This window comes from Strongylocentrotus purpuratus, unplaced genomic scaffold, assembly GCF_000002235.5.
Source record: "Strongylocentrotus purpuratus isolate Spur 01 unplaced genomic scaffold, Spur_5.0 spur5_scaffold_5, whole genome shotgun sequence".
Classification (NCBI taxonomy): Eukaryota; Metazoa; Echinodermata; class Echinoidea; order Camarodonta; family Strongylocentrotidae; genus Strongylocentrotus; species Strongylocentrotus purpuratus.
Genome location: NW_022145611.1, coordinates 36,545,495 through 36,565,179, shown reverse-complemented (window position 1 = coordinate 36,565,179; position 19,685 = coordinate 36,545,495). Strand labels below are relative to the sequence as shown.

The 19,685-nt window shown below is 37.1% G+C and overlaps 2 protein-coding genes across 2 annotated transcripts; one reads left to right on the top strand and one right to left on the bottom strand.

Moving 5' to 3' along the window:
* Window positions 1-2,365: 2,365 nt before the first annotated feature.
* On the bottom strand, window positions 2,366-13,935 carry LOC580395 (EF-hand calcium-binding domain-containing protein 11-like). Its single transcript, XM_011676895.2, has 7 exons — window positions 13,840-13,935; window positions 11,849-11,944; window positions 6,327-6,366; window positions 5,378-5,479; window positions 4,870-4,960; window positions 4,363-4,465; window positions 2,366-3,176 (listed from the first exon to the last, which is right to left on the bottom strand). The coding sequence occupies exons 1-6, from the start codon at window positions 13,849-13,851 to the stop codon at window positions 4,381-4,383; spliced, it is 426 nt and encodes a 141-aa protein (XP_011675197.2). The 5' UTR covers window positions 13,852-13,935; the 3' UTR covers window positions 2,366-3,176; window positions 4,363-4,380.
* A 247-nt stretch (window positions 13,936-14,182) lies between these two features.
* LOC580335 (translin-associated protein X) lies at window positions 14,183-19,405 on the top strand. Its single transcript, XM_011676894.2, has 6 exons — window positions 14,183-14,305; window positions 15,735-15,846; window positions 16,409-16,525; window positions 17,094-17,181; window positions 17,506-17,676; window positions 18,135-19,405. The coding sequence occupies exons 1-6, from the start codon at window positions 14,251-14,253 to the stop codon at window positions 18,606-18,608; spliced, it is 1,017 nt and encodes a 338-aa protein (XP_011675196.2). The 5' UTR covers window positions 14,183-14,250; the 3' UTR covers window positions 18,609-19,405.
* The last annotated feature ends 280 nt before the right edge of the window (window positions 19,406-19,685 follow it).

The window sequence follows — 19,685 nt, the reverse complement described above, 5'->3', positions numbered from 1 at the left end:
AAAAGTCAATGGGATTTGTGTGTAATTTGCCGGGCAATATAGGTTATACAGTAAACCAACGAGCAAATAGTTTAGCCAGCTCAGAAAAGTCAATGGGATTTGTGTGTAATTTGCCGGGCAATATAGGTTATACAGTAAACCAATGAACAAATATTTTAGCCCGCTCTGAAAAGTCAATGGCAAAATGCGTGTTAAACTAGTGAGCAATAATGTAGATCCAACATCAGGGTATTTAGTAACTTTCATCAAAATTTTTGACACACCAAATTCCCGCTGAGCTAGCTAGCCGCGCTCGCAATCAGCGGTACAACATAGGTTTTGTACGTAGACTAGCAAACGATCGCGGGCTAGCTGCCGCAGACTACAGGCGCAGCATTTTGTCAACAAGTATTTCGCAATCCCAAACATGGCTGCCTCCAGCTCATCGACGAAACCAAAGCGTTTCGCTAGTTTTGACGAAGAAGAATTCTCTAAAATTCTTGGGAATAAAGACAACACTAAAAGGTCCACGAAGCAAGGGATCAACATTTTGAATGAGTATTTATTTGAAAAAAAAACATTGATATTGATCTCGAGACGGTGGACACAACTACACTCGCTGCCATCCTAAGTAAATTTTACGTCGAATTGAGAAAATTGGACAGATCGCATTACAAAACATCATCGATGAATGCCCTGAAAGCTGGCATAAACAGGCATCTTAAATCTGTGCGTTCAGATAATCGACATAGCAAGCGATCGTGAATTCACCAAAGCTAACATCGCATTCAAAGCAGCATTGGTGGAGTTAAAAAAGCTTGGGAAAGGTGACATTGTACATCATGACGAAATAGAGAATGAAGATATTAGAAAGCTGTACAGCTATTTCAACCAGCAAACACGTACACCTGCAGGACTTTGTGAAAAAGTGTGGTTTGAGTTAAGTCTATATTTCTGTCGTAGGGGAGAGAGAACCTACGAAACATGACAAAGGATCATTTCCAAGCAAAAGTAGATGCCAGTCAACGTGAGTATGTTACTCAAAATATTGATGAGCTAACTAAAAAAACAAGAGAGGATAATCAAAGTTCTAGAGTGGATGGTGCGCGCATGTATGCTACTCCTGGTGATCCAAATTGTCCAGTTGCTTCGTTTAAGACATATTTGTCTAAATTAAATGATGAGTGTGATTGTCTGTTTCAAATGCCCAAGCAAACCCGTCCCACGGGGCCAGGCCCATGGTACACCAAAACACCGATGGGGAAGAACACACTCGGTAATATGATGAAAAACCTATCTCACAGAGCAAAACTGTCAAAGAATTATACCAATCATTGTATAAGAACAACGAGCATCAGGATCCTCGACAAGGAAGGCTTCAATGATAGAGAAATTTGTCAAGTGAGTGGCCACAATAACCAGTCGAGTCTCGCTAGCTACACTGGCCGTCTGCAAATCAGGAGATGAGCATGTCCAATGCATTTTCTCACGCCATTGGAGTACATGTAGCTCACCCTGTAGTACCGTCTCTGAATAGGCCTACAGCATCACACACACTTCCAGGTGACAACCCTGTTATTCAGGATGCAGGTCAGCCAAGCATGATCCAGCACACAGTGAGTGATATTGAGGACAATAGTGCAGATGTAAACTTTGATTTAGACTTTAACTTTGATGACATGGTACATGATGTACCAATTGCAAGCTCGCAGCTATCAGTACTTTCTGTTCACTCAGAAGAAGTCACCCAAGAAGTAATTGTAGTGAATGAAGAAACAGAAGTCACCGGAGAAGTAAACGCAGTGAATGATATTCTGCTACCATTGGCTACAAACAGAGCTCCAAATACCTCTGCCGCTGAGACCATCACGAACAGGAGAAGCACTACAAACAGGAGCAGCACTACAAATACAAGTCACAGAATGCAAGTTCAGCAGAGTCCTTTTATGATGAAAAGTTGTAATGTGACCATCAATTACTATAACTAGACCCAACAAAATTGGTAAGTTTTACTCTCAGTTTTCCTTTTTATCTAATGATTTTCTGAATTTCTTCCTCTGTAGGCCCTAGCTTTAGTCAAACTGGATTCACAGTGCTGGTTTGACGACGTTTTTGTAACTTCCGAGTGAGGTATCTACACACACAAAAAAAAAAAAATTATTAGGGTCTAGACTAGGCCTATTAAAAAAAAAAAAAAAAATAAATAAATAAATCAAAAGTTGCTTATTTGCTCTAGATATCTGATTTGGTTAATAATAGTAATGTTGAATGCCTAATTCAGGGCAATACGACTTGTCATATATCGCCCAAACCGAAGGTGAGGGCGATATATGTCGTATTGCCCTGAAGGCAGTCAATATTACTTAATTATATTTTGTACCCTGCAAGTGTGACAGCTAGATATTTAAAAAACAAAAACATTAACAAACATTTTCCCAAATGAAATTAAAACAATAAGTCAATTAGATAGGCAAGTTAACATTTCTACTGTTCTACATCATTGTGTTTGGTTTACCAATTTGCTCATTTCACAGAGGGCAAAGTAGGCCTTGCCCCAGCCACGGGGTACACCAATATCATTAATTCAACAAAACAATATTTCTTGTAAAATTGCAGCAGTAAAGTTTTGCACACCAAATCTCAGCTTCTGGCTTGTTTCATTTTGACCACAGTATTATTTGGTGTATGAGAGAGAGGTCACATGGTTGTGCGTAGTCCTGATACATGTTTATCAAGGTAAGCATCTTAATTGCATACTTGTGAATCAATTTCACTGTGTGTCATCCTCGGCTCCATCAGAGAAGTACACTGTATACCTTCACACACATCACAGCATCTCATTCTAGACTAAACTGAAACAGACTTTCGACAGTTTTTAAAACACACATTCTGTAGACTTCCGGCAGGTTTGGGCACACATTCTCGAGTCAAACAAAAGCCTAATGAATGAGGCCATTCGTAAGATGCCACTGAGCATGATCCAATCATCAGTATACACCAACACGGTCAGGCCATCCTCACAGATACATTCAGCCTACCAAAGCAGATGAGCTTTCGTTCTGTTTGATACCATCATGAAGGTCGGCGCAGCTGGAGGCCTGTAGTACAGGAGGTCCACTCTCTGATGCATTCAGGGCTTTCCAGGCGGCCAATGCTCACATCAACATCATCATACTCTTGTGCAGGTCACAGAATGACTGAGAGAGAGAGAGAAAGAAAGAAATAACTAGATGGAACTTCGACTGCGTGCAGTCGAAAATGATGCCTCCATCATAGAGCAAGTTTACAAACCAAAAAGCAATTTCTCATATACATATATGACCCTTTGATCTTTGACCTCATGACCCTAAAATGTACTCAGTTCATTGGCTCTGCAAGATGTCCTGAGTTAAATAGTAATCCATCTGTCAGTTCTAATGAGAATGCATTCACAAGCTATTTTTGCATACATAATGAGCCCATGACATTTGACCTTTGACCTCATGACCCAAGAATCTACTCAGTTCATTGGCTCCGCAAGATACATACATGATCTAAGTTTGGCAGGAATCCATCAATCTGTTCTAATAATAATGCAATCACAAGCTATTTTTTGCATACATAATGAGCCGCATGACCTTTGACCTTGACCAAGACCCCAAAATCTAATCACTTCATCGGCTCTGCAAGATACATACATGACCAAAGTTTGGCAGGAATCCATCAATCGGTTCTTGAGATAACGCGATCACGAGCTGTTTTTGCATACATAATGAGCCCTGTGACCTTTGACCTTTGACCTCGTGACCCCAAAATCTAATCAGTTCATCGGCTCTGCAAGATACATACATGACCAATGTTTGGCAGGAATCCATCAATCGGTTCTTGAGATAACGCGATCACGAGCCTCCGGCTACTTCGTAACGGAGGCATAAAAATGGGAAGTTAGGCATTCCACTTATCATGATATATACCGTAGGAAGTCTTTCATCTACACATTGTATATTTATGAACATTCACATGAGAGTTACATCTAACTGATATATGTCAATCAAAAAGACAACAAAAGAACAAATCAACTTGAAATTTCATCTTCGATTTACAATAAGTAGATTAAAATACCAATTAAAGAAATTGTATAAGTATTACAAACCTTTTAAGAATCAAATACTAAGATCAGATCATATCAATTTGGTGATGAAACAACCAATATCAATTTTAAATCTCTATTCTGGCCCCATGGAAGACCAGCAGCAACAATTATCGTTGCAGCTGAATATGGGCAACCAGCCGTATATTTGTATTTGTATCTGATTATTTTTTATACGGAAATAAAAACGACAACATTCTAAGTTATGGTAAAGATTCTCCTCACCCAAAAGATGGAAATTATACTTGACTTACAGCATAGACAATGTTCTTTCATAAGCCATCAGCTAGACTGTACTTCATCATGAACTCAAAATCTCTGTAGCTTACACGACCATCACCATCTCCATCTAGTTCACTAACAAAATAATGACAACAAAAATATTTGAATATGATTTCACTATCAATCATTGCTTGAACAACAGCATTTTCATATTTAGGAAATGAGTATTAGAACCTTGATGAACAAGAGTTTCCAACTAAAGAACTGTATCACTCCCATAAGATACTTTTGAATGTCTCTAGTATATAAGCCAGAATTGGACAACTCAATCAGTTATCAATTTAATTTTCAACAGTGTCTGGTGTAGCCACCAAAATATATTTCTTTACCAAGATGCTCCTATGTGTGTTCTCAGTCAAGTTAAGTCTATTATCACTGGCAGCTTTCATCAATACACACATGAATTTTGGTTCCTCTTCTGTATACTTTTGAAATGTTTTGCTTTAAAAAATAGTCTTCAGAGGTCAATGAAATCTTACCTGAAAGCTTTCTGGACTCGATGAGGCTGAATCTTTGGAGCTACCAACTTGCATGCCTTCTCTACATCCTCCATAGTCAGGAATCCTCTACCTATGTATGAGTATACGAGAGAGAAATTCAGTTTGAAGTGTTGTAAAGATTCAAATACTTAATGAAAATTTGAATGAAGTGTCTGATGAGGATTTTGTATAAGATATTTATATCATGCATTATTCAATATGTCAATAGTAACCACTTTTATATTACTGCAAGAACATTAACTCTCTTGACAAAGAAAATCAAAACAATGATGAATTAGTGCATAAAAATATGGTTCTTTGTGATGTTTCATAAATATTAATTAAACATTAGCAACTGGTGAAAGGGTATAAAAATCCTGAAGACGATAAGTACCATCTATCCAAACTAATCTTGTCAAAAGAATATGTGGCGCAAACCTCGCTCAAACTATCCTCACCATGGAAGCCTTCAAAGATTACAGAATCAAAATCATTTCCCCATACTTACATTTGCTGTCAAATGCAACAAATATTTGTCTGATGTGTTCATCTGGGTCCAGTGCTGCCAATTTGGGCTTCATCGCAGATATGAATTCATTCGACGTCATACCTTTGTGAGAGAAAGAATGTCATACTACTGTTAGTGCCACGATAGAATGTGGGGAAAAAACAACGGGCATTAAAGAATATGTACACAAACTTGGTCTTGCCACCTAGAAAATTGCAAATTATTTAAAAATCATTAATGAACAGTAGATTATTATATGTTATGAAAGAGTGTTTTATCCCAAATCGACTTGCGCCAAAGTGATGCCTACAGCATGTTTTAAGTTGGGATTAGCGGAGTGAGAGAATGAATTAAATGTATCAAATGAAATGCATTGCACATGCTTTTTGCAGAAGCAAAGTCACACACACACAAACGCACACGCACAAATTTTCGTTGATATTTGATATGTGTGGCATAATTAATTTTTTTAGGGATGCTATTTGGATCTGCAAAGACCGAATTAATACCCAAATCCCAATTGTTTTATTCAAACATCACATAAGCAATTTTGGCGCAAGTCGATTTTGCACTCTCGCAAGCAATGCCACCTGTTCATCCAAAAAGTGAATACATACCACACAAAAATGATACCAAATGATTTGGGATAAAACACTCTGTCATAAGGTGTATAATAATTTACTGTTCATAGATTAATTTTTTATTAATTAGGAATTTTCTAGGTGTAAACTTTTTTTTTACTCACACTGTATTTAGTTGAAGGGGCTTACCGGGTATGTTCTTTATATAATGTGCTTTATCAGGCATGGTTTTATAGTAGGGCAGGGCACTTTTTAATTTTTCTTTTATATACTGTTTATGGGGTGCTTTTCTAAGATTTGTTTAAGGCATGTTCACACCCCCCCCTTATTACCCCAATATTTTGTGAATTTTGTTGTCTTATACTCACCAGGCCCATCTATGTTTTTCATCAGCTCATCCACCTCAAACTGTAGAAAGAAAATCATCATTTCAATAGTAAATTATTTGTCAAACAATGAGGCCCGAATTCACAAAGCAAGGTTTGAGCTCAAACCTCCTTTTGTTTCGCCAAACCTCCTTTTGTTCTTTACAAACCAGGTTTGTAAAAAACGCGTCATATGACGTACGAAAACCAAGGTTTGTCGACAAACCTGCTTTGTGAATTCGGGCCAGTATGTCCTGTTTTATCTTGAAGAAAAAAATTGGAAGAGATTGTTACCATTTTCTCCCTGTAGAAAAGGCTGTCTCATTTTTAAGGGCAACTTCTTGTCAGTTTAATCTTATTTCAAATTTGGCATGCACTGGACTATGGGTACTGGGTACATTCACTGGCTTGGGGCTGTTGTGCCCCCAAATAAAATAAAAACATGGTTTATTTCTAATTCGATATCAGTGATTTATAAATGTTACTGAAATGACTTTTTTTTTTTCTCTCACTGTTTTTGTAAATTATACTTTTCTATGCTTTCGTTGGAAAATGACAAATTCCCAAATTTATAGTCAGGCAAGAAGAAAGTCACGTTCACTACCATGCTCACACACTCAATCTCGCTCTGCATCTTGATTTCATCATTTATAGTAGGCCTGAGTCATCACGGGTTTTGCCGAACCCGGGTTTGACTTGAAAATTTCGGGCGGGGACCGGGTACCCGAAATTTTCACCACTGCACTGACACTAAAAATCGTGTGCATGCAGCGGCGGGAGTTAGACTAAGTTGCTGTTCTAATAATGCGACGGAAAAGACAGTTACTGCTTTCAAAACAATAAAATAATCAATGGAATTAAATTAAGATGCTTTAAAAGATAAATGGATATCGTTTCAGTTGACGGTAGGTGTTTTTATCGCTCTAAAATTGAGGCTGCAAGAAAGGAATCACGCTTCGTGGTACCGATCGGGTGCGTTCAGAAACGGAAGTGGAAATAGATCTATGACCCACTGAAGACAGAGCAAGAAAATGCCACACACAAGAAACAATAATTTATTCCAATCTGGACAAAAAAAGCATATTATGGACTGCCAATTTCACATATTTTCTTTATTTTTCCAATATAATTGATGCCTTATGTTTATCAAAAAGCTAAAGATAACTTGCAAAAAATGTGTAATTGTTAATATCAGGTGGAAAGAAAGGTTTACAAAAATAATGAATCAAGCTTCTTTTCATTAACACATGTCAACACTCTCTGCAAACTCTAACTTAGTCACTGTTTTCAGAGCATTAAATTGAACTGCATTACACAACTGATTCCAATTAAATAAAACCAATGAATATTCATTGGTATCCTTTATTTGTCCATCAATATATGTTGCATGTACATGTATACTGTATCAAAATTCAAATACATATATATTGATTAATTCAATGAATTAATGTAAGTTTATACATGACACTTGTTATCTGAATCGTATAAGTTTATACATGACACTTGTTCTCTAAAGCGTATAAGTTTATACATGACACTTGTTCTCTGAATCGTATAAATTTATACATGACACTTGTTCTCTAAAGCGTATAAGTTTATACATGACACTTGTTCTCTAAAGCGTATAAATTTATACATGACACTTGTTCTCTAAAGCGTATAAATTTATACATGACACTTGTTCTCTGAATCGTATAAATTTATACATGACACTTGTTCTCTAAAGCGTATAAATTTATTCATGACACTTGTTCTCTGAATCGTATAAATTTATACTTGACACTTGTTCTCTAAAGCGTATAAGTTTATACATGGCACTTCTTCTCGAAAGTGTATAAGTTTATACCAGACACTTGTTCTCTGAATCGTATAAGTTTATACATGACACTTGTTCTCTGAATCGTATAAATTTATACATGACACTTGTTCTCTAAAGCGTATAAATTTATACATGACACTTGTTCTCTGAATCGTATAAATTTATACATGACACTTGTTCTCTAAAGCGTATAAGTTTATACATAACACTTGTTCTCTGAATCGTATAAATTTATACATGACACTTGTTCTCTGAATCGTATAAATTTATACATGACACTTGTTCTCTAAAGCGTATAAGTTTATACATAACACTTGTTCTCTGAATCGTATAAATTTATACATGTCACTTGTTCTCTAAAGCGTATAAATTTATACATGACACTTGTTCTCTGAATCGTATAGATTTATACGAGACACTTGTTCTCTAAAGCGTATAAGTTTATTCATGACACTTATTCTCTGAATCGTATAAATTTATACATGACACTTGTTATCTGAATCGTATAAGTTTATACATGACACTTGTTCTCTAAAGCGTATAGATTTATACGAGACACTTGTTCTCTAAAGCGTATAAGTTTATACATGACACTTGTTCTCTAAAGCGTATAAGTTTATACATGGCACTTCTTCTCTAAATTGTATAAGTTTATACATGACACTTGTTCTCTGAATCGTATAAGTTTTTACCAGACAGGAGATGTACCACTGGTATGAATTTGGCGATCCTACTTCAAAGCTGTGGAAAGTTATTGTGTGTATACAGCTTTGTATGTTAAGTTCAATGACCTTTTAACCTTTGAACTTTGTTGAACACGAGTGACCCATATTCGAACTTGACCCGAGTCTACAAGAGATGTACCACTGGTGTGAATTTGGCAATCCTTGATCAAAACTATGGAAAGTTATTGTGTGTACTATGCTTTTAATAAAAAGTTCATAGACTTTTTGACAGTGCCGTAAAAACTGGAAAACAACAACAACAACTTTTGACCTTTCACCTTTGTCGGATATCGCCCATATTCAAACTTGATCTGAGTCTTCAAGAGATGTACCACTGGTATGAATTTCACGATTCTACTTCAAAGCTGTGGAGAGTTATTGTGTGTACAGCATAAGTACAGCTTTGTATATTAAGTTCATTGACCTTTTGACCTTTGAACTTTGTCGACCATGACCCATATTCGAACTTGACCTGAGTCTTCAAGAAATGTACCACTGGTAAGAATTTGGTGATCCTAGCTCGAAGATATAGAAAGTTATTGGGTGTACAACATAATTGTTGACGCCGACACCGCCGGTGTAAAAAGTGACGCCTATGCCTGGCTCCTGCTACGCAGGCGAGACAAAAAGGACATGAAACCATTTTAACGGATATCAACCGATGCCAAAAAACGACATCCGTTCCTCAAGTGTGACAGCCGCATGACGGATTAAACAAAAGTACCATCCGTTACTTGTACATTTTCTGATCCGGCCATGTCTGGCAGCGGAATAAGCTTGTAAGTTTTCAATTCAAAATATTACAGTAATATTAAAAAAGATTAGACTAAAATGTTGATCAGACTATTGCAATTAAATCGTAATACTAAAGGCATTAATTTAATTGTCAAAATATATCCACAACATAATGGTTTACCCTTGATAGTTTGATGAAGGAAAATAAATTAAAGCTCTTGAAATAACATCGAAGTGCCTTTCGTTCGTTCTAAAAATGCGTGTATAACGGCAAGCAGAAGTTACGAGTCAAGCTTGATATGCACGTTTACATCCCTATACCGTCATCCGACCTGATCGGAACAATAAGCATTAAACCAATTAAAAAACATCACGGAAGACTTTAAGGGACTCCAATTCAACAAAATTACCGTAAAATAATTATTTGCTTTGACAAATAATACTATAGATATTCATAATATCTTACAGAAATAATGATATTTCATGAGCTACGTACTCGATATCGAGTTCAGCTAGCCATCATTTTGAAATGAGACGTAGTTGTCATGCAGCAGACTGTAGAGGGCAGTATGCAGAAGAGAGAGGAAAAAGCGCGGGCCTGAGATCACGTGATATTCACGTGACTATTACGTGATTTTTTTTCCCTCTCTAGCTGCGAGCTGCCGCATTCTGCGCTGCATGCATGACAACTACGTCTCATTTCAAAATGATGGCTAGTTGAACTCGATATCGAGTACGTAGCTCATGAAATATCATTATTTCTGTAAGATATTATGAATATCTATAGTATTATTTGTCAAAGCAAATAATTATTTTACGGTAATTTTGTTGAATTGGAGTCCCTTAAAGTCTTCCGTGATGTTTTTTAATTGGTTTAATGCTTATTGTTCCGATCAGGTCGGATGACGGTGTAGGGATTTAAACGTGCATATCAAGCTTGACTCGTAACTTCTGCTTGCCGTTATACACGCATTTTTAGAACGAACGAAAGGCACTTCGATGTTATTTCAAGAGCTCTAATTTATTTTCCTTCATCAAACTATCAAGGATAAACCATTATGTTGTGGATATATTTTGACAATTAAATTAATGCCTTTAGTATTACGATTTAATTGCAATAGTCTGATCAATATTTTAGTCTTGTGTGTGGCATTTTCTTGCTCTGTCTTCAGTGGGTCATAGATCTATTTCCACTTCCGTTTCTGAACGCACTCGATCGGTACCACGAAGCGTGATTCCTTTCTTGCAGCCTCAATTTTAGAGCGATAAAAACACCTACCGTCAACTGAAACAATATCCATTTATTTCTAAAGCATAATTATTTGATTATATTGAAATATAAGTTTGTGAATTCCATATTTTTAGTTCTATATTTCAAAATATCAGTGTGAAATTTAATTTTGAAAAACCCGAAACCCGAAAACCAAAAACCGGGTTTCAGCTTGACGGTCGGGGCCCGGGCGGGGACCCGTTTCGACTCAGGCCTAATTTATAGAGATGCTGAAAGTGGAAGCTATTGCAAGAAGTACCTTGTCTAACTGATTTCATAGACAATGATATCGAATATTATCATTAAGACATTGTAAGCATTTCCTAAAGCATCTCTTTTAAACATTGCACAGAACACATTTTGTGATGGATATCTGTCGGCTCTTTAGGGTTATTCGGGAGACTTTGGGCTGACCGAAATATGTCGAGATCAGATGGAATTGTTGTCTGTTTTCAATTGTGTTTTTTTATGTTTTTTACACTTTGATCAATGAGATAATGAAGAACATTAATGTAAGAGATAAAGTAATTTGTTATGGTGTGTAGATGCAAAGTACTCTAGCCTCATGAATAATCAACATAACATAAAACAGTACGCCATAGCTAAAACATAGTTTGTAGGCCCATATCTTGACCGTTATCGTCAATATCCGTACCCCCCCCCCCCATTAAAAAACAATTGCCCATTATGCCACTTGATGGTGATGCAGATTTTTTCTGCCCCCAAAAAGTATTACATTAGTTATTCACCTGAACTACATGTACATATTATTTCATTTAAAAAAAGTCAGAATGCAGATTGTTTAAATTGGGATTTGTAAATTAGCAATGTTTCTCTGATATAACTACTACTAATTAATTTGATAGACGACGTAACAGGTAAATGTTATGTCAAAGAACACTTGAAAAGTGAATAAATACAGAAAATCATAAATTTCCTTTTATTTCCTTAAATGAGAAATACAAAAATAATTTACCTTAGATGGTTTGTATCCAATGAGTCTGACCACAGCCACTTTGAGATCTTCTCGTGATAGGAAACCCTTCTCGTCTTCATCACACTCATTAAAAGTCTGCAAAATATAACAATGTTTCAATTTCAATAATGAATCATGGTAATTATGCATATGCACAAATGCAAAGGAGTACACACAGAAAGCTATAAGAGCAGAAGAATGAAACACAGAAGAATAGAACACAACACATGTTTTTACACTAGGTCATTCTTCTTCAACAAATAGGAATCATGAGAGGCTCTTCAGAATTAAAAAAAAGAAGTTTTTAAAGAAGAACGCTGTACCAAAAGCTATAAATCCTCTAACATCCTAGAGGCTGTTATCTTTCTTTGAAGAAAGTACCCCAACTTTCAAACACATGTCTTGAATGACATTTCATCCAGAAGTGTAGACCGCCCCCTCTCCTTCTCTCTTTCTCTGTACCACCTATTAAATCCTGGCTCAATATTTTGCTATAACAAACAGAAATGCCTTAGCCTAGTCTATTTATATTATAGATTTTGGTGATGGTATTAATTGGCCTCCCTAATTGTAGACTGACAATTTCTGACTCTTTCGTTCATTTATTTGGGTAGGGCGGGCTCCTCAAAGAAAAGGCGCGACCCCGGCCCCCCCCCCCCACTCCGGGGTCAGAATGACCGCATGCGTCTTACCAAAATGTCCGGTAAAGGGGTACTTTTCGTGCGACAAAGTCCGGCCCGAGAATTGTAAGAAAAGGGGGTGTATTTGACTTTCACCCGGAGATTCTTTAAAAAGGGGGTGTTTTTTTCTTTTTTCTCTCATCTCTTTGGACTCCTGAGAAATTATTCCGAATTTAGGGGGGTAAATTGAGCATTTTTCTGAATTTAGGGGAGTACATTGAGCATTTTTCTGAATTTAGGGGGTTCTCCAAGGCAGAAAAAGCCCGCTAAAAGCCAGCGAAAAGGGTGTTCGGAAATGTTGGCAGTCCTCAGATAGGGGGTGCTTTCAAAAAGAGGGAACGAGCATATGCGTACCCTAAATAACACTGAGTGGGGGGGGGGGGGCCGGGGGCGCGACCCTACCCAAATAAGACTAAAACCCCGTCTTAACCGGAAAATATAGTCGCGGTGTCATCCGGACAACGTCTGGATGACATATTCTACTCCATTCCAGTTAAGACGCGTCAATCGAGGTAACGTCCGTACAATATCGAGATGACATCGAGGCGAGTTTCACCCTAGTCAGGCCAGGGTGAGATCGCGGTAACGTCTGGACATCCTGATAAACGGCCAATTAAGACGCGCGTGGAACTCTACCCGTGTAGAATTATGTCAGGGCTGTGAAAAAAATGTATACATGTACACAGCGCGCGCCAGCTGATCGCGATGAGGGAGGTGCGGTTGTTATGGTAACCTACCTGAGTGAGGTTTTTGCGGATTGCTGGTTAAGACGGGTGTCCATGAACCTGGCAAAAGCTCACCCAGCATTTTACGATCAGACCCCCAACTGTTTCCACATATCGCTCGGGTGAGAACGAGAAGTTCTAGACTGAAAGAGACAGAAATATTCTGTCTAGAAAGACTAGAATCTAGGCCTAGACTAGATCTAGGCCTAGATTCTAGCCTGCTAATGCTATAGATAGACTACATGTCTGTCAAAAATCAGGATTTAGATCTACACACACACTTACTTCTTTTACCATCCATAATTCCATATTTTTCCATGAGACCTTCAGTCTTCTTCTTTCCCTCTAGACTCTAGTCTTAGTCTTAAATGCCATCCACTTCCCATGGCCATGCGGTCATGCTCATTTCCTATCTACACATCACATGACCCATCCAATCCACTTCATTTCAAAACTCAACCTTCCCCATCACACCAGCACCACATACTACATAGATCTAGATCTAGGCCTAGATCTTCATAGTCAGGATAGTGGTCAATGATTAAATTTATAACTGTCAGTTAAATTATTAAGACAATTAACTTACACTTTCCAACATCGCTAAGTTAAACCAAGCCTAATTAATCTGCTTTTCTGCCTTACGAGAATCTGAGCTGTGCAACTTCTTCTCCGAGCTCATCCGCACTGCATATGCATAATTGCACAGTACAGTGCAAGTTGTTGTTGTTTACATAATTTGGGTTTGCCGCCTTTGATATCGCACGTGCCCTGTTTTTAGCTACGGTACAACTTACAAGCTAGCTAGCGCAGCTGAGCTAGCTGCGCTCGAGCTGAGCTGTGAGGACGGAAGTCCGACGCCGACGTTTACAGCTCGCGCCCCGCGCGCTAGCTCTGGTTTGGCGACAAGAAGGGACCTTTAGTACTTTTACTAGAATCTACTGGCGGAAAGCACGAGCAGGCAGCTTCTATCTAAATAATCCGTCTTTGATTGTATTGTATGATGGCAGATTCGGAGACAAAAGGAGGGAATCGAGACGGAAAGCAAGACAGAGGTCAGTAGGGGCACGAGTGGAAAAAATTTGAGTCAAAAGTCTCAAGACAAGATAAATCTTTGTTTTTGAAGTTTGATGTTTGTGCTTGTTGCAGACCCACACATACATAGTCATAGCTGCATTACTATCCTGGCTGTGTATTAAATGCTGTGCTATTGTCATTGATTCTCAACATTTCAAACACCACTATACAAAACTCAACTGATTTCACTCAAAATCGGTACTTTGGTGACGATTGATGACACCTAAATAGCAGTAAAATACAATTTGTTCAACTTTCTGATATTCGAAAGGATAATTTAAAAATTCAAATTAAGAGTCTACTGTCAAACTTGCCGATCAGCCGCATCGGCTTGATTGTGTACATTTGCGTCTTATGAGTGTATCGACTATTCATGTATTCAAATGCTGCCTATTAACACGTAGTGCAGTGCTAGAGGTCAATACGCATCAGCATTGACTCTCTATGCTTTGCTGGAGTGCATAGATCTAGACCTAGATTCCAGCAGAAAAATGAAAGGGAATTTCTAGAATCTACCAATTATAAATGCATGATCAAAGTTCAAACAACAGAATGACCAGGGTCATAGTATATTTGTAAAGCACTTAGGTCTTAGACTAGACCCTTTATGAAAATTAAATATTAGTCTAGATCTAGACCTATTATAAAAATATTAATATTATTATTATTATTTACGGAAGTGTTACTAGAATCTAGTCTGTACATACACTATTTAAATTAATTCAAATTTGCCTTTACTTTCCAAGTTAGAGAAACGTAAATAAAGTTCAATATTAAACCTTTTGACCTTTATTATGGATAATGCAGGTGTCATTTGTAAGACGCACCTTTTGACCCCCGGGGATGGTGCGTCATGGTTGCGTCATGTTCCCCAAAATCGCGACGCACAGTACCGTCATGGCCGCAAAATGTCCGTCACAATACTGACCCATATGTGCGTCATAGTAAGTCACTTTACCACGTTGCGTCATTTGGTGTGTCAATGAATGGGACCGTCACTTTCTCCAAGCAGAAGTGTTTCTCAAATGTGCGTCATTGGCTAGTCATTTTCATGAAATGGTGTGTCATATGTTTGACTCAAATGTGCGTCGATGGAATGTAATGGTGTGTCACTTTCTGTGACGGAAGGTGCGTCATGGTATCAAAATGTACGACTCACATCGGTACAATGACGCACCATTCCCGGGGGTCAAGAGGTGCGTCTTACAAATGACAAGTGCATAATGGCATCATGAGATGAAATTTGATGAATGTATACCCCAACAAATACATTTTAAGTATATAAGAAACTCTCACGTTAGGTAACCCAATTCACAAGGTCACTTACTTTTAGCATAATTATATGATTATAGATACTTCACTAATCTTATATTTTAAGTTTCATTCTTCTATTGAATTCTTACCAAGGTCCATATAAGCGCAACAGAAGAGGCGACCGCTCACATCATCCAAAACCGAAGGCAGAAGAGGAGGATAGTTCCGAGAATGTGGAGCTTACACCTACCCTCTTAGCCTTCAAGTGAGTTTCTTCATTTTATTGAGAGGGGTTGGGGGGGGGGGGTGTATTATCATCTCAACTGCAATTGGAGTAGATTGCAATACTATAGTTTTTGTGCCATTTTTTATGAAGGAGGGACCACAGCAACTCCTGTCTTTTACTGAGCACAATTTAAGGTAACAGTGTTGTCAGAGGAAAATGTTATTACAAAGTGCAAATGTTTAAGTGCTAGGGCAGAATTGAATCGTGAATGGTTCATGGTTTTATTACAGAGTGGGCCAGAGAATCCAAAAAAATGTAAATAAATTTGGTGTAAAGATTAGATTGGCCAGAAATGGATTTTCTTATATCTTACATTACAGTTTGTGAACTTTGTTCCGGAAATATTATATTCACGAATTCACATATTTAGTTCATGCTTCACTTCTGTGACCTAGCATAAACCATCTTAGCCTTTTTTTTTACATATATATTGAGTGAACCAATTGTGTAGAGCATTCTGCTTTCCTGTTGTGTCCACTCTAGATATCAGGGATAAAATGTCTCAAAATTTGACAACTCATTTCATTGTTGTTTTCTCAAGGGAATACCAGTCTGAGCTGGATCTCAAACATGACAAGCATGAAAGACTTGTGAAGGTCAGCAGAGATATCACAATCGAGAGCAAGAGGATCATATTCCTGCTACACCGCATAGATGGGTAAGGCTAGCTACATGTATGTAGGGGTATTTAATACAGGTTGGGGTGGGGATAATTTGACAGTTGGTTCTAAAGGAGAGGGATTCAGGATGTTTCAAAAGGTTGGATAAATGAAGAGAGGTGTTCTTGTGTCAAAGGGTTAAATATAGGATAGCAAGTATATATTCCACTGGATAATTAATTATGAGTGAATAAGAGTTGTGCATATATGGATTGTATAGAGTAGAGGTGAGGGGGTAGACCCTGGGTGTAAGTTAGAAGAGAGTTTCCATTCAAGGAAACCATATCACAGAAGGAAGGGCTGGAGAGTGTGTGAGAGAGAACAAAATTATACCTTCCCATAAAAAGTGTCCATCATTATTTGTAGGACTGTTAGTCATGTAGTAATTATTACTAAGCTACTCTTGTGTAAGATGTTTGGAAGTTAAAATGTTATGGTTTGAGAATATTGGTACCTAGCATTGTAAACCTCATGATCCTCAAAGTTAGATAATCACCTTAACATGTTATTTTCATGCCATTGCTGGTAACTGATTGAATACATTTTGACACTTCTTCTGTATATTAGAGACAGTGACAAGGTTCTTATTGAAGCAGAGACGAGACTGAAATCATTGGAGGATACCCTTATCTCTAAGATTGCTTCTGAACTAAAAGTAAGTTTTTCGAAATTTGTCATTAATTGAAAGGTTCTTAAACTTAGTGTTACAGGGGCAAATAAGAGGTGAATTGGTAAAAAGATTCCTTTGTAATATATGAAAAATATTAGGCTTTGCATTGCTCACTTTCTGTTACCCCTTTGGCTTATAAATTGAAATTGGAAAAGAGAGGACGTTTGGACCAATACAGGGAATAGAAATAGTATGAAGTATAATGGTAAAGGAGTAAGATATTTAATAGTACACTATACATGTATGTGAATGAAAGAAGAAAACATGGAAATTATCTTATTTTTTGTATGTTATATTTTTCTCCATTAGGGTGAGGATTTGCATCAGTTTATCAGGGCTTTCTCACCAGGTGTTCAGGAGTATATTGAAGCTGTTTCATTCTACCTCTTCATCAAAGAAGAAAGACTTGTAACTCTTGATGAAATTATCTCAAGACTCACATTCTCTCTGAAAGAAGACATCAAGAAGGTGGTAAATGAAGTAAGTTGAAACCTAAAAGTACTTTTGAAATACACAATAGTCACAATTAGAATCAGAACTCAAATATGTAATGTGTTGCTCTGAAGGAACTCTTGTGCAGGTGGTGTTATTCAACTTTTTACATACCGTAACATTATTTTTAAATGGTCTGATAATTGTTCATTCTTTTAAGATTTTGTAATGTTAATTGTTAAAAAAAGAAAAAAGTATTTGATGCGCAACTGATATGAAGAGTAGGCTTATATTATGATACAGTTACTCAATGACATAGCAAAGACCAAATTATTTATACGTGTAGTTGAAATTTCCCTAGTGTAACCAAATTCATTCCAACTATAGACATTCCGTCAACCTATGTGTATTAAAAACATGAATCAAGACAAAATGTCATTGCACAGTCTTATGACATCTCCTGTAGTTTGCATTTAATGTTCATATTATATCTGTTAATTGTGCAGGAAGCAGAGGAAGCTGGCAGAGTAAAGAGTCGATCAGAAGCCAGTGATTCCACAGAGAAACAAGATCAGCTAGATCCATTGAACTTGAAAGAATCAAAAAGTGGTAGTGACCATGGAACATTAGCACTGAAGCTCCCACCTCTGGAGTACATGCTCGGACTGGCAGACTTCACGGGTGAACTCATGCGCATGTGCATCAATATCATCGGCAGTGGAGACCTTGAGAGACCCTTCCAGCTTGTGAATTTCATGAGGAATATCAACCGAGGTTTCCAGCAGCTTGGTAACATAGCTGGACGGGAGATGGTGCGCAAGTCAACGGTGATGAGGCAGAGCTTGAAGAAGATGGAGGATGCTTGCTATGTGATCAAGGTCAGGGGGTCAGAGATTCCCAAGCACATGCTCAAGGATATGGCTTTCAGCTCAGACTTCTCTGCCAGGGATGATGACTATGGTCGGGATATGATGGATTGATATACTTTCACTTTGTGTGTCCTGTTATGAAATCCAGCTATAGAAACTCAGTGTTGAAAGATAACTGAACTTATTAAACCTTTTTTGTTAAATTCAAAAGTGACTGAATTTTTTTTAAAACAGATAATATTATGTACCGGTATGTTGAAGTTTTTCCTTCTGGTTTTGTTATGCAACATAATATTATTGCATTAAAGCCTAACATGAAGGATGTTTGCATAACATAAGATGAAAAGTTCTTATTTTATAAAAGAAAAGCTAGTAGGAAAATATGCAGATCATGTAAAATGTATGAATGATTTTCTACCTGAATTGAATCTTTGAAATAAAAATAAAAGAGGGACAAGGCTTCTGGGTATTAAAGATAAAGATTTGTTCAGTGTTGTTAATAGCCATCGAGGAAAAAACTGAATCAGAAAAACAGTTTGTCCCTTAAATGATCTGAAGAATTTACTCACAAAGTGTTTACCCCTTTCTACTTATAGGGGGTGAATAATTGTTGTAGGGGATTAAAACTAATAGTTTACCCCACAATACAAAACTATTTCCCTTGCCTGGCGAAGGAAATATTTTGCCGGTTCAGAAGAAGTGCTTCATCAGAAAAAAAAGCATCATAGATTGATCATTTACCTGTCACATTTGTTCCATGAGTTATCGGAGAAGACATAAAAAATGATTGACAGAAGACCAGTAGATATGCCATTGAGGTTCTCGTCTAATGATAAAAAAATTTATGGATCAGTGCTCTATCTCATGGTTGTTAGAAAAAATTGTTATTTATCATTTCTACAAAAATTCAAGCAAAATAATCTTTTGTGAAAAGTGTACATCAGGAGTCTTCTCTTTTGTTAATTATTTGCTGATGTTTTGAAAATAGATACATTCACACTGACAAGAATGGTCATCATTTTTTTCAAGTTGTTTTTTATTGATAAATATTTCACTCCGGTTTCTTTATTTTGGTTAATATATTACTGTCCGTAATACTTTCCATTTTTATTTGATTTTATGTCAAATCCTCCCCCCTCCCAATATTTCCCAAAATGAATAAATAAAAAGTCAAATATATATATATAT

Excerpts from the sequence above, each read along its gene's own strand:
- LOC580395 (XM_011676895.2), bottom strand. Across the intron at positions 6,367-11,848 it reads TTGGATACAAACCATCTAAG|TTTGAGGTGGATGAGCTGAT; the intron begins GTAAATTATTTT and ends TTCTTTCTACAG. Across the intron at positions 4,466-4,869 it reads CGAGTCCAGAAAGCTTTCAG|TGAACTAGATGGAGATGGTG; the intron begins GTAAGATTTCAT and ends TTATTTTGTTAG.
- LOC580335 (XM_011676894.2), top strand. The coding sequence starts at position 14,251 with ATGATGGCAGATTCGGAGACAAAAGGAGGGAATCGAGACGGAAAGCAA. Across the intron at positions 14,306-15,734 it reads AGACGGAAAGCAAGACAGAG|GTCCATATAAGCGCAACAGA; the intron begins GTCAGTAGGGGC and ends ATTCTTACCAAG. Across the intron at positions 17,677-18,134 it reads TCAAGAAGGTGGTAAATGAA|GAAGCAGAGGAAGCTGGCAG; the intron begins GTAAGTTGAAAC and ends TTAATTGTGCAG.